Here is a 15,505-nt window from a genome sequence, read left to right on the forward strand (position 1 = left end):
GTAAGGGAAGGTGTAAATAATCTCATGCACTGACCTGGTTTGGGCATAGTGGAAAAGCAACTTTGTTTTGCACACAGTTAAGTGTCGCATAGGAGAGGTGCCACCTGTCGGAAGACAATGACTCATTGGATGAATTTATTTGAATGGCACCTTTACACTGGCTTTCCCATACTAGACTCCATAGTGACTTTTTATGTCCTGTCTGCCATATAGCCTGTGCACAGATGTCCCTCCATATGGCAGGGCTCTGAGCCACAGAGCTGTTGGATGGCTGCTGCTGGCTCTTCAGCCAGAAACTTCATGAATTATCAACAAAGTCACATGACTATCTGATGGTCGAACCAATCAACAAAGGGAACTGTTGGGCACCCGGCTCCGCATGTGAATGAAAGCCTTAGTAAATCTTAGTACTTTTGGGGAAATGACAGTGTGGTCGCTGTACAAAACCTATATACAGTAAATGTCAATGACTTCAGTCTTATTAACCATCAAAATCACGATAAGAGGTAAAATGTTTATTCTATAAAACAATTGTATTGGCACATCTTAAAAGTACAGATGAGCTCAATTCATCTTACAGAAGAAGAGATGAACTGTTACCACAAAAAAACTATAACATGTCATTTGACAAAATATCATTCTATATTTAACTATAAATTGTGGTATATTTAGGGACCCATTTTGATGCTGTTACCTCAAACTTTCTCCACTGGTAGTGGTTTCTCACTGTGTTCTCACCTTTCATCTACTTTCATGTGATGTGTCCTGAGAAACCTCCATGTCAGAACCCTCTTCTTTCAGAAAGCATCTAAAGAGAAGTACTACAACAGTGGATCTAGACAACAGTTGACGCTGGCCAGACAGAACATGGGCATGATAGCCTGCCTGATTTTGAACGTCACGACGATGGAGGAGGGCAGGAAGAAGACAAACAGAAGGGTGATGGTGAAGATCAGCATGACGTTCATCTTGTTGACCCTGGCGGCATCACAGACGTTAGTGGCATCACAGCTCTGAATCTAACTGATTTGGTAGAGGCTCTCTGGAATGATGCCTGCCACTATCAGGACCCAGATGAAGACGCAGGCCTTCCAGGCGTTGGTGGTGGTGCGGAGGCTGCAGGACCTCAGAGGGTGGACCACAGCCTGTCCAGGCCAATGAAGGTGATGAAGACGGTGCTGGAGCGGATGTTGTTGTGGAACAGCATGGTGGTGGCTGTACAGGCCTGGATGCCCAGGGGCCAGGTGCCCGTGACGTAGAAGTAGACCCGGGTGGGCAGGGACAGGACCAGCAGCAGGTCGGACAGAGCCAGGTGGCTCATGGAGACAGCGCTGGAGGATTTGAAGCCATGGCGGCAGAGCAGAACCCACAGTGACACGGCATTGAGCGGCAGGCCCAGCACCACCACGCAATGGCAGAGACTGTCACATAACTCCCCTCATAGGAGAGGGCTCCTAAACTATCATTGTTGTTGTTCATGGTGTCTGTGCGTGTAATTTGAAAAGAGACAGAAACCACTCCCAAACCACTCACTCAATATTCTGGTTGCCACTTCCTGTCAGAACAGTCTGCATAGAGGTTGAGCTGTTCTTAACTTCCGGAATGAAAGTGTTGAAACAGGAAGTTAGGCATATTTTTTTTCTCAGGAAGGTCCTCCCATCCTCTCTGCTGATAAGGTTGAAGACTCTTGACAACATGAATCATGTCTGAGTAACAAACTATCAACATGAATAATCTCCGATCTCTGACCTATACAGACAGTCTGATCATTTTTTTAAACGAAAAGTTAGTTATTTGTAGTGAATAGTTATAAACAAACATGTTGATCAAGAGCAACTGTCTAAAAAATGTAAATACCGTTTTATATTTGAAATGGTCTGGATGTACACATCTTTACTGTCTAGATTGAGAGTGGGTGGATTGCATCTAAACAGTCCATATCTGAACAGTGTATAATTATGTAGAAGCTTCTATTCAGTATGAATAAATTACAAGACTCAGGGTTGTAAATCCCATGCCTTTTGTTGATCAGATCAGTTAGTGTTAGAATGTGCCCTCTGAGATATTCTGTGGAACCTCTGAATCTCAGCCTCCTAAAGGTAAGAGGTAAGACTAGGACCAAAGGCCACGTGTGATGAGTGAGAATACAACGGAAGGCTGGATGATTGATTTAAAAACATTTATTCCAGGTGCTGGCCATTCATTCAATCTTCGAGCAACTTGTCTCCTCTGTCTGCTGTGGGGATCTGAGTTTTCCATTTCCCAGGTAGAGGTGATAGCCATCCATCTACAGGGGAAATGTCTCCACCCTGCTCTCTACTCTGCAGGCACCAAGAGGGGATAAGCCACATCTATCTAGCAAGTCCAATTGATCTCCATTGACCTGGGTGTCTGATCCTGTCTCTCCAGGTTCCTTGACCTTGATGTTGTCCATTGGATGCTGGTTGATTTCCCTGAGCCTCGCCACTGCGTTTCCTCTAGTGGACATCCTCCTCCTCTCCTTGCTGGCAGTCAGCAGGTTCTCCTTCAGGATGAAGTAGTAGCAGACCCCGTCCGTCAGACAGTTGATGCTGCCCAGACACATGCTGATATGGACGAAGTCTCTGAGGGGGTTGATGACGTTCGGGTCCTCCGTGCGGTTCTTGGCCAGGAAGTAGACGACTGCGGCCACGTGGTAGGGGATGAAGCACAGCAGGAAGGCCACCAGGTTGCTCAGGACGATTTTCACAGACTTGTTGTTCCTCAGCTTATCGTCCAGCGGGTTCAGTCGCCGCATGCCACTCAGGATCTGCATCACGCGCACCGAGAAGAACACCATGGCAACCGTGCTGATTGAGAACACTGTCTCTATGGCGATGATGATCCATTTCTTCTTCCAGGTTTCGCTGGAGAACTTCTGGAAACACTTGGTTTCGTTGCCTTTGTGCATTCTGGTGTCGTTGTTGTTTTTGTTGTGGAGCTCATAGACGGGTGTGGTGAAAGCGAATACCATCACCCACACGGCCAGGCATACCAGGGCAGCCTTCCGTGGTGAGTGCAGACGCTTGCCATTGATTGGAAATCGCAAATAAACATAGCGGTCGCCAGAGATGCACACGATCAGTATGATGCTCCCATAGATGTTGACGAACACCAGGCTCTCCAGGAAGGTGCAGAATCCCATGCTCAAGCCCCAGTTGTGTTCGTAGGCGTACATCTTGAAGGGCAGAGAGAAGATGAGAAGGCTGTCGTTGATGATCAGACTGCTGAGGTACACCGTGGACTCAGTCCATCGACGCATCCTGAAGAGGAGGAGCCACAGAGCGGCCAGGTTGAGGGGAAGACCCACCATGAACGTGGGGACATAGACAATCCACTGTATATAGCACACTTTGCTGTCACACTGTACCATTTTACTGCAAACAGAGAGGGAAATACATACACATGAATGTAATTTCACTTATGACTCAATCATTTTTAACCAATACTAGAGGCATCAATCGGGATGGTCACTGTGCAAGAGTAAAGAGATGTATAGGGATAGCTCGGGATTTTGACAGTCTTCAGGAACCACATGCTAGCTGTTAATTAGCTAATTAGCAACTTACTTCTAACTGAGCACAGAGACATAAAAATTGAAATATATCATTCTCTATACTATTATTCTGACATTTCACATTCTTAAAATAAAGTGGTGATCCTAACTGACCTAAAACAGGGAATTTTTACTGGGATTAAACGTCTGGAAGTGTGAAAAACTGAGTTTAAATGTATTTGGCTAGGGTATATGTAAACTTCCGACTTCAACTGTATGTCCACTGTTGACATGGAAACAAGGAAATAGTTGCCCACCAAGAGGTTAAAGGAAAACTCCACCCAAAAACAATATTTTGGTGTTTGTTTTATAAGTCCATTGTTGACATAGTCCCAAAAGGTTGTGTAACTTTTAAAACACAGAAATCGTCCCTGATGATGTATTTTGCATCATATGATGTAAAACGCAGCATCATATGGTGCTTCCGAGTGGCGCAGCGGTCTAAGAGGCGTCACTACAGACGCTGGTTCAGCGGTCTAAGGCACTGCATCTCAGTGCAAGAGGTGTCACTACAGACCCTGGTTCAGCGGTCTAAGGCACTGCATCTCAGTGCAAGAGGCGTCACTACAGACCCTGGTTCAGCGGTCTAAGGCACTGCATCTCAGTGGAAGAGGCGTCACTACAGACCCTGGTTCAGCGGTCTAAGGCACTGCATCTCAGTGCAAGAGGCGTCACTACAGACCCTGGTTCAGCGGTCTAAGGCACTGCATCTCAGTGCTAGAGGCGTCACTACAGACCCTGGTTCAGCGGTCTAAGGCACTGCATCTCAGTGCTAGAGGCGTCACTACAGACCCTGGTTCAGCGGTCTAAGGCACTGCATCTCAGTGCAAGAGGCGTCACTACAGACCCTGGTTCAGCGGTCTAAGGCACTGCATCTCAGTGTTAGAGGCGTCACTACAGACCCTGGTTCAGCGGTCTAAGGCACTGCATCTCAGTGTTAGAGGCGTCACTACAGACTCTGGTTCAGCGGTCTAAGGCACTGCATCTCAGTGCTAGAGGCGTCACTACAGACCCTGGTTCAGCGGTCTAAGGCACTGCATCTCAGTGTTAGAGGCGTCACTACAGACCCTGGTTCAGCGGTCTAAGGCACTGCATCTCAGTGCTAGAGGCGTCACTACAGACCCTGGTTCAGCGGTCTAAGGCACTGCATCTCAGTGTTAGAGGCGTCACTACAGACCCTGGTTCAGCGGTCTAAGGCACTGCATCTCAGTGCAAGAGGTGTCACTACAGACCCTGGTTCAGCGGTCTAAGGCACTGCATCTCAGTGCAAGAGGCGTCACTACAGACCCTGGCTTGATTCCACACCCGGCCGTGATTAGGAGTCCCATAGGGCGGCGCACAATTGGCCCAGCGTCATCCGGGTTAGGGTTAGGCTGGGGTAGGCCACCATTGTAAATAAGAATGTGTTCTTAATTGACTTGCCTGGTTAAAAAAAAAAAAAATGTTGCAAAATGCATCATAAAAGGGTGATTTAGAGCTACATACCTTGAAAACTTGAGTGCTGACAAGCTAAATATTTTGGGACTATGTCAACAATGGGCGAATGAAACAAATACCAAAAGATCGTTTTTGGGTGGAATTATCCTTTAAAGCGTGATGGTCTGCTATAACTGTTTATTCAACACAATAAGAAAATGATCAAATACATTGTTTGTTTGCATCCTACTAAGATGAACATTTACTGTATATTAAAGTAATAATGAGTTCAAATCCATTGTTGATATACATACGTTTTTTAAAAACTAATTTGAATGTCGCAGGTTTAAATTTAACATGTCTGAACCAATGACTGTATAGGTCTGAACAGTGTGATTTTTTCCCCCCCTTTGTAGAATGTGCATGAGTTTAAAATGTGTTTCCATTGTTGTAGGGATCATGACATATGAATTTGTCTAGATGATTTACGATTATATGGCACAGTATCTCACAACAGCATGGCAGAAACCTCAGGTGATTGTAAAGATAAAATTAGGTTAACTAAGGCATGCACAGTGAAGAACTGGGTGCAAAACTCCAGTCCAAAACCATTACAGTAGGCTACTTTAAAAAAACACTCACCGAAATCGCTTGGGATAATTGTCTCCTCTCAACTGGAGCCGAACCTCGTGTCTTTGAGTCCTTGTTTGGTAAAACAGACTTTAACCTACAGTAAATAGCCTATGTCGTGCCAATATGTATTCCTCTGATTGATAGTGAAACCCGTTGTGCACGCTGTTTTCCAAAGAGCACTACACAAACCACACTGGACCTGCAATCTGCTCGAGGCTAGTACCGCTTTGATTGACTAGTTTGCATTGACTAGGTTAAACGAAGCAGTGTATTTTAAATGAAACTAATATAATCAGATATACACATACAGTAGCTAAAAGAAGACACTCTTCACTTGTTGTGTGTATTGCACACACACATACCCACCACTTCTGCTTAGGCCACAGACGTGGTTAATCACGCTCAGTTTTTTTTGTATGTAAAACTTTTCACTACCTTTGTTAGATATGTAGGTTAACAGAAGGCGTTTCCCCTTTGACATATATACGTTTCCCACGCAGGTTTGAGGTTTTCATTTCGTCTTTTCTAGAAAGAACCAAGCTGTAGATTCAATTGTAAATCTTTTTAATCATGATTCCATCAACTGTCATTGCTCATGCACACATTCACATACGAGTGGGTGACTGTCTGGAAAATAGTCTGAAACAGTGAAATATAATGTCGCTGTTTCGTATAAAGTTGCACTAGACGGTCCCCAGTAAGGGCACATTTTGAGTACTCTGTCAGGAGCCAATTCAAATTCATGTGTGTGTGTTTGAAATATCATTACTAGTGGTGAAATCTAGCTCTCTGGAAACTGCCCCTTGTTCTTGCCTGAAAGTACAAGTAGACTTTTGACTGTGAAGTCTGTCTGATAATGTAGGCCAGAGAAAAAATGTCGTTATGGCATAGAGTACAGTACATCACCACCACAGCCACATCCTCAGTTCTTTTCCATCTTCACTTTTCATACTTTGAATGAGTGATCTTCCAGTCATTGTCAAACTAGTCATCATTGCCTGGGCCCCCCGTACTTTTTAATGAATCCTCTACAGATCAGTAATCCATATTTGGTCTAGAAAAGCAATTAAGGCCTACTCTACATGTCTCATGTCACATTTCCTCTCAGCCTAGTGTACAGTGCATTCGGAAAGTATTCATACCCCTTCACTTTTTCCACATTTTGTTACTTTACAGGCTTATTCTAACATGGATTAAATCGTTTTTTCCCCCCAAATCAACCTACACACAATACCATATAATAACAAAGAAAAAACAGGTTTTTAGAAATTTTGGACAAATGTATAAAAAAAAAGTAATATCACATTTACATAGGTATTCAGACTCTTTACTCAGTAATTTGTTAAAGCACCTTTGGCAGCGATTACAGCCTTGAGCCATCTTGGCTATGTCACAACAAGTTTGGCACACCTGTATATGGGGCGTTTCTCCCATTCTTCTCTGCAGATCCTCTCTAGATCTGTCAGGTTGGATGGGGAGTGTCTCTGCACACCTACATTCAGGTCTCACCAGAGATGTTCGAACGGGTTCAAGTCCGGGCTCTGGCTGGGCCACTCAAGGTCATTCAGAGACTTGTACCGAAGCTACTCCTGCGTTGTCTTGGCTGTGTGCTTAGGGTCATTGTCCTGTTGGAAGGTAAACATTCGCCCCAGTCAGGTCCTGAGCGCTCTGGAGCTGGTTTTCATCAAGTATCTCTCTGTACTTTACACCGTTCATCTTTCCCTCGATCCTGACTAGTCTCCCGGTCCCTGCCGCTGAAAAACATCCCCACAGTATGACACTGCCACCACCATCCTTCACTGTAGGGATACTATTGGCCAGGTGATGAGCAATGGCCACTCTACCATAAAGGCCTGATTGCTGGAGTGATGGTTGTCCTTCTGGAAGGTTCTCCCATCTCCACAGAGTAACTCTGGAGCTCTGTCAGAGTGACCATTGGGTTCTTGGTCACCTCCCTGACCAAGGCCCTTCTCCTCTGATTGCTCAGTTTGGAACCACCAAGAAGAGTCTTGTTGGCTCCAAACTTCTTCCATTTAATAATGATGGAGGCCACTGTGCTTTTGGGAACCTTCAATGCTGCAGACATTTTTTGGTACCCTTCCCCAGATCTGTGCCTTGACACAATCATGTCTCTGAGCTCTACGGACAATTCCTTTAACCTCATGGCTTGGTTTTTGCTCTGACACGCACTGTGAACTGTGGGACCATTATAGTCCAGGCTGTATCACATCCGGCCATGGTTGGGAGTCCCATAGGGTGGCGCACAATTGACACAGCGTCGTCCAGGTTTGACCGGGGTAGGCCATCATTGTAAATAAGAATGTGTTCTTCACTGACTTGCCTAATTAAATTAAGGTAAAACATTTTTTTAAATTAAATAGTCAGGTGTGTGCCTTTCCATATCCGAATCAATTAAATTTACCACAGGTGGTCCAATCAAGTTGTAGAAACATCTCAAGGAGGATCAATTGAAACTGGATGGACCTGAGCTCAATTTCAAGTCTCATAGCAAAGGGTCTGAATACTTATGTAAATAAGGTATTTTTAGTATTTTATTTATTTATTTATTTTCAAAATTTTTCTAAAAACCTGTTTTTGCTTTGTCATTATGGTGTATTGTGTGTAGATTGATGAGGAAATAAAATCATTTGATACATTTTAGTATAAGGCTGTAATGTAACAAAATGTGGAAAAAGTGAAGGGGTCTGAATACTTTCCTAATGCACTGTATGTGTGCATTGTGCAATAGATACAATATACTGAATGTGGTAACACATTTGTCAAATTAATGAAGCAAGCTGTAAGCCTACGGTCATATTGCAAGACCATGTACAACACAGACAGCGATTGAGAGACCTACTGAGTTTTTGTCACCTGCGGTGATACTTGAACTTTAACACGATTAACCAAACATTTTGTTTGATTAGCTACGGTACATAACCAAGTTAACACTCCTTGTGTCACAGTTCCACACAGGCTGCCAAGACTGTGACATTAATAACATGATCCACCTGCCTCCTGTTACAGGAGCAATGGATGCAGGTGGAAGGTAAACAGTAAATTAGGCTTAATTATATTTAATTAACTAATTATCACCAGGGGTTTGCCAATATATTACTCTATTTTTATTTTATTAATATTTTAATGTCATGTAATATTATTTTATGTTGTTCTTGTCCGTAACTGGTCCTTACTCAATCATGTGTTTGTACATTTTATGTGGACCCCAGGAAGAGTAGCTGCTGCATGTTCAATAGCTAATGGGGATCCTAATTCAATTATAGTGAGCTTCAAAAGTATTGGGACAGTGACACATTTTTTTGTTGTTTTGGCTCTGTACTCCAGCCTTTTGGATTTGAAATGATACAATGACGATGAGGTTCAAGTGCAGACTGACATTTGAGAGTATTTTCATCCATATCAGGTGAACCGTTTAGAAATTACACCACTTTTTGTACATAGTCCCCCCATTTTAGGGAACCAAAAGTATTGGGACCAAAAGTTTAGTATTTGGTCCCATATTCCTAGCAAGCAATGATTATGTTAAGCTTGTAACATTACAAACTTGTTGGATGCGTTTGCGGTTTTTTGTATTTCAAATTATTTTGTACCCAGTAGAAAATAATGGTAAATAATGTATTGGGTCAATTTGGAGTCACTTTTACTGTAAATAAGAATAATATATGTTTCTAAACACTTCTACATTCATGTAGATACCATCATGATTAAGACAAAACATCAGCTATGCTGGTTAATGCTTGACCTGATTGAATCCAGGCCTGAATTTAACCAATAGTAATGCTTTTTGGTTAGTCAATAGCATATGGAAATTGTGACTTTAATCTTTAATGATTGTAAAAAACTGTTTTGCACAATAAGATTATTTAACAGATGTGTCTGTTGGGGAAAGGTTTCCCTTTGGTGGATAGATTAGTAAATCAGATCAGAATAAATTAGGTTTCCCTTTGGTGGATAGATTAGTAAATCAGATCAGAATAAATTAGGTTTCCCTCTAGTGGATAGATTAGTAAATCAGATCAGGATAAATTAGGTTTCCCTTTGGTGGATAGATTAGTAAATCAGATCAGAATAAATTAGGTTTCCCTTTGGTGGATAGATTAGTAAATCAGATCAGGATAAATTAGGTTTCCCTCTAGTGGAAGGATTAGGAAATCAGATCAGAATAAATTAGGTTTCCCTTTGGTGGATAGATTAGTAAATCAGATCAGAATAAATTAGGTTTCCCTCTAGTGGATAGATTAGTAAATCAGATCAGGATAAATTAGGTTTCCCTCTCATGGATAGATTAGTAAATCAGATTAGGATTAATTAGGTTTCCCTCTAGTAGATAGATTAGTAAATCAGATCAGAATAAATTAGGTTTCCCTCTAGTAGATAGATTAGTAAATCATATTAGGATAAATTAGGTTTCCCTCTAGTGGGCAGATTAGTAAATCAGATTAGGATGAATTAGGTTTCCCTCTAGTGGATAGTTTAATAAATCAGATTACAGTAGGATAAATGAGGTTTCCCTCTAGTGGATATATTAGTAAATCAGATTAGAACAAATTAGCTTTCCCTCGTGTGAATAGATTGGTAATGAGATTAGGATAAATGAGATTTCGCTCTAGTGAATATATTAGTATATCAGATTAGAATAAATTAGATTTCTCTCTAGTAGATAGATTAGTAAATCAGATTAGGATAAATGGGAGTGACAATCCCTCATATTAGTAGGGGAGAGTGGGGTAAATTGTGCAAAAGGGTTCAATTGTGCTAAAGGGGTAAATTGAGGGTCCCTTCCCACTGGGCACAGACGTCAGTTTAAAGGGGTAAATTGAGGGTCCCTTCCCACTGGGCACAGACGTCAGTTTAAAGGGGTAAATTGAGGGTCCCTTCCCACTGGGCACAGACGTCAGTTTAAAGGGGTACATTGAGGGTCCCTTCCCACTGGGCACAGACGTCAGTTTAAAGGGGTACATTGAGGGTCCCTTCCCACTGGACACAGACGTCAGTTTAAAGGGGTAAATTGAGGGTCCCTTCCCACTGGACACAGACGTCAGTTTAAAGGGGTAAATTGAGGGTCCCTTCCCACTGGACACAGACGTCAGTTTAAAGGGGTAAATTGAGGGTCCCTTCCCACTGGGCACAGACGTCAGTTTAAAGGGGTAAATTGAGGGTCCCTTCCCACTGGGCACAGACGTCAGTTTAAAGGGGTAAATTGAGGGTCCCTTCCCACTGGGCACAGACGTCAGTTTAAAGGGGTAAATTGAGGGTCCCTTCCCACTGGACACAGACGTCAGTTTAAAGGGGTAAATTGAGGGTCCCTTCCCACTGGACACAGACGTCAGTTTAAAGGGGTAAATTGAGGGTCCCTTCCCACTGGGCACAAACGTCAGTTTAAAGGGGTAAATTGAGGGTCCCTTCCCACTGGACACAGATGTCAGTTTAAAGGGGTAAATTGAGGGTCCCTTCCCACTGGGCACAGACGTCAGTTTAAAGGGGTAAATTGAGGGTCCCTTCCCACTGAACACAGACGTCAGTTTAAAGGGGTAAATTGAGGGTCCCTTCCCACTGGACACAGACGTCAGTTTAAAGGGGTAAATTGAGGGTCCCTTCACACTGGGCACAGACATCAGTTTAAAGGGGTAAATTGAGGGTCCCTTCCCACTGGACACAGACGTCAGTTTAAAGGGGTAAATTGAGGGTCCCTTCCCACTGGGCACAGACATCAGTTTAAAGGGGTAAATTGAGGGTCCCTTCCCACTGGGCACAGATGTCAGTTTAAAGGGGTAAATTGAAGGTCCCTTCCCACTGGACAGAGACGTCAGTTTAAAGGGGTAAATTGAGGGTCCCTTCCCACTGGACACAGACGTCAGTTTAAAGGGGTAAATTGAGGGTCCCTTCCCACTGGACACAGACGTCAGTTTAAAGGGGTAAATTGAGGGTCCCTTCCCACTGGGCACAGACGTCAGTTTAAAGGGGTAAATTGAGGGTCCCTTCCCACTGGGCACAGACGTCAGTTTAAAGGGGTAAATTGAGGGTCCCTTCCCACTGGACACAGACGTCAGTTTAAAGGGGTAAATTGAGGGTCCCTTCCCACTGGACACAGACGTCAGTTTAAAGGGGTAAATTGAGGGTCCCTTCCCACTGGACACAGACGTCAGTTTAAAGGGGTAAATTGAGGGTCCCTTCCCACTGGACACAGACGCCAGTTTAAAGCACAGGGTTTAAATTGAGGGTCCCTTCCCACTGGGCACAGACGTCAGTTTAAAGGGGTAAATTGAGGGTCCCTTCCCACTGGGCACAGACGTCAGTTTAAAGGGGTAAATTGAGGGTCCCTTCCCACTGGACACAGACGTCAGTTTAAAGGGGTAAATTGAGGGTCCCTTCCCACTGGCACAGACGTCAGTTTAAAGGGGTAAATTGAGGGTCCCTTCCCACTGGGCACAGACGTCAGTTTAAAGGGGTAAATTGAGGGTCCCTTCCCACTGGACACAGACGTCAGTTTAAAGGGGTAAATTGAGGGTCCCTTCCCACTGGGCACAGACGTCAGTTTAAAGGGGTAAATTGAGGGTCCCTTCCCACTGGACACAGACGTCAGTTTAAAGGGGTAAATTGAGGGTCCCTTCCCACTGGGCACAGACGTCAGTTTAAAGGGGTAAATTGAGGGTCCCTTCCCACTGGACACAGACGTCAGTTTAAAGGGGTAAATTGAGGGTCCCTTCCCACTGGACACAGACGTCAGTTTAAAGGGGTAAATTGAGGGTCCCTTCCCACTGGGCACAGACGTCAGTTTAAAGGGGTAAATTGAGGGTCCCTTCCCACTGGGCACAGACGTCAGTTTAAAGGGGTAAATTGAGGGTCCCTTCTCACTGGACTCAGACGTCAGTTTAAAGGGGTAAATTGAGGGTCCCTTCTCACTGGACTCAGACGTCAGTTTAAAGGGGTAAATTGAGCCAAAGGGGTACATTGAGGGTCCCTTCCCACTGGACACAGACGTCAGTTTAAAGGGGTAAATTGAGCCAAAGGGGTACATTGAGGGTCCCTTCCCACTGGACACAGACGTCAGTTAAAAAAAAAGGTTACGTATAAAGTGTGTGTTAGGTGTTAAATCTGTATTAAAATTGGCTTAAAATTAGAGGATTGCGATTGTGTTGAATTGTGTTTTGGAAATAAAGAAGACATGTTTTTAAAAAGGTAGTGGAAATATTTAATTCAGTACAGAAATGTGTAGGCGGCTTAACTTACCCTTTCCCGTTGTGCCACTAAGACCACTTGCTTTGGACAAGCTATGTTTGTTAGAAAGAATACTACATTTCCCTTGATGGAGTGATTCTGAATGTAAAAATGGCTCAACTAAGCCCACTCTCCCTTACAGCTTTGATTGAGTTTAATTATTTCAGTCCCTTGTGAGGTGAAACACTAGCAAGCATCTCTCTCTCTCTCTCTCTCTCTCTCTCTCTCTCTCTCTCTCTCTCCTCTTCCTCCCCACTTCTCACCTATACAAAAAGCTGATACGACACTTTAGCCAGAGGAGTTGATATATATTATGACTGAGTCCATAAAAGCACTTTGTAGACATGTTCTATCCTGGAGCATAAGTTAATAGTTAACCAGTAGGTGTCATATTATTATCAACAGGCTTCAGGTGTGGAATTTTAACAATGCCTTGAGCAGGCAGATTAAATCCATCGCTCGACTCAGATAACCACACTGTGGTTGGAGTTTACAAACGGCACTCTTAACCTGTGAACTAGAAAGACAGGGCTTGGAGAGTGAGAGCAGAAATATGTCCAACCAGGTTACACAATACTGCATCCTCAGGGAGGGACATATTGCATACCTCAGATGTCTGACTTGAGCTCAAGGAAAATTCTCAGTGGACAAAACGCATTCCGCCCCGAAACCCATCAACTCTCTCTCTCTCTCTCTCTCTCGCTCTCTGTCTCTCTCTCTCTCTCTCTCTGCCTCTGCCTCTGTCTCTCTCTCTCTCTCTCTCTCTCTCTGTCTCTCTCTCTCTCTCTCTCTCTCTCTGCCTCTGTCTCTCTCTCTCTCTCTCTCTCTCTCTCTCTCTCTCTCTCTCTCTCTCTCTGCCTCTGTCTCTGTCTCTCTCTCTCTCTCTCTCTCTCTCTCTCGCTCTCTGTCTCTCTCTCTCTCTCTCTCTCTCTGCCTCTGTCTCTGTCTCTCTCTCTCTCTCTCTCTCTCTCTCTCTCTCTCTCTCTCTCTCTCTCTCTCTCTCTCTCTCTCTCTCTCTCTCTCTCTCTCTCTCTGTGTGTGTTCAGAAACCAACCTGTTCAATATACTGTTGACAAAGGGAGAATAAGAGTACTGATACAGTCACTATAAGTAAACATTCCTATTTTGATCACTGATTTGAGAAATCCTTTACACTTTCACTTCTCTCTCTTTTCTTTCTACTGTACCTCTCCTCCCTATACACGTTCTCTATACTGAAACATTACTGTAATAGAGATCTATCTGATTGGTTGGGTAGATCCAGTCAACAAAGCTGTGTGAATCACACAAACACGCCCGTCTGAGGAGAGGAGTCAGTAGGGTGAGTCTGGAAAAGTGTGGTGCCTTGCTCAATCTGCATTGTTATTTTGTCAGTGTGACGTGAGATTGTTTCTGTTGTTATTGAGATGTCAAGAAGATCTGTGTGCCTTATTGCGCCTCTAATATATTATTAGATATGAGAATCTTTCCCATTGTAGTTGGATGATCAAGACAGAAACAGTTCTGTATAAGACATGCAGCTTCAGAGAGCTTGTGTTGTTACTCTGTCAGCATCCCTCGATTATCTTTTGGATGTTGTGTAAATGTGTTTGACCCCCAGACCCTCTCCATCTGGTCTGATTAGAGGGAAGGAGTTTGATGGTGCGAGGCGAACACTCTGCTCATACAACGAGGCCTCACTTAACCATTCTCTGCATAAAGGAGCCCTGGAATTCTCTCTCCAGCTGCTGCATGAACTGTACTGATCAGACAGCGGGGCGCAGGTTTACAGAGACCATCATCCACCACAGACAAGCAGGACAACAGGCTACATATCATCTGAACACACAGTTCTGTACCACACTGGATGACCTACAGGAGAACTGGCAGGTGTACTGGCTTTTAGTGTGTTCTCTGAGGTGTGACTAACCCCTATACAGGAGAATACAAGGTATACACCACTGGGGAACACACTGAAGATCTTGAGAGGAGGGATATAAAGAAAAGGAGTACTAAAGGAGTGATCAGTGATCGCCATGAGGCTGAATTCCCTGGCACAGGTAAGTGGCTTTTCTGGTTCTCCAGAGCACAGAAGAGCAGAGCAGAGAGAGATGGCATGCAGGTGAGGCCAGGCCGGGCTCTGGAATATCTTTCAGCAGGCCCCATACAGACAGTACAGCAGTGTTATTCAAAGTCGGGGTCTGCAGTGGGGTCAGCAAATTAAAAATTAAGAGAACAGATTGTTGTATGGGACAATATACAAATGTTTTTGAGAAAGATTATTAGAAAAAAAACATGTTGAGTAAGTGTATTATTTGGTTTCTTTTCATTTTGATAAGAGATGAAAATGTAATTAATTAAAGGATATTTGTTGATGTAAAAATAGAAATGTAACTATTTTAAGGTTGTGTCATTATATTTGGAGTGAGGTGGGATCATGAGAAAGAAATGGTGTTCCCAGAAATTCTGGTGGAAGAAATGTGGTCCCTGCTGCAAAAGTTTGAATACCACTGCAGTGCAAGGCGGTACACAGAGGGTGAGAGGGAGGGAGAGGGCGAGTCATACACAGAATCATTACAGCTTAGGGAGAGAGAGGGGGCTGACTCTGATTGGCTCCATGGCTGTTTGAGTAACTAACAACACTCCTGCCCCCCAGGCAGGGGG

The 15,505-nt window shown here is 43.8% G+C and overlaps 1 protein-coding gene and 1 pseudogene across 1 annotated transcript; both read right to left on the reverse strand.

Moving 5' to 3' along the window:
• Positions 1–494: 494 nt before the first annotated feature.
• Positions 495–1,891, reverse strand: LOC115141314 (lysophosphatidic acid receptor 6-like; annotated as a pseudogene).
• A 274-nt stretch (positions 1,892–2,165) lies between these two features.
• On the reverse strand, positions 2,166–6,023 carry LOC115141970 (lysophosphatidic acid receptor 6-like). The gene is made up of 2 exons (XM_029681407.2): positions 5,633–6,023; positions 2,166–3,395 (listed from the first exon to the last, which is right to left on the reverse strand). The coding sequence occupies exon 2, from the start codon at positions 3,389–3,391 to the stop codon at positions 2,288–2,290; it is 1,104 nt and encodes a 367-aa protein (XP_029537267.2). The 5' UTR covers positions 3,392–3,395; positions 5,633–6,023; the 3' UTR covers positions 2,166–2,287.
• Positions 6,024–15,505: the final 9,482 nt, after the last annotated feature.

This window comes from Oncorhynchus nerka, linkage group LG14 (assembly GCF_034236695.1).
Source record: "Oncorhynchus nerka isolate Pitt River linkage group LG14, Oner_Uvic_2.0, whole genome shotgun sequence".
Lineage (NCBI taxonomy): Eukaryota > Metazoa > Chordata > Actinopteri > Salmoniformes > Salmonidae > Oncorhynchus > Oncorhynchus nerka.

Coding starts and splice junctions, on each gene's coding strand:
- LOC115141970 (XM_029681407.2), bottom strand. CDS start 3,391: ATGGTACAGTGTGACAGCAAAGTGTGCTATATACAGTGGATTGTCTAT.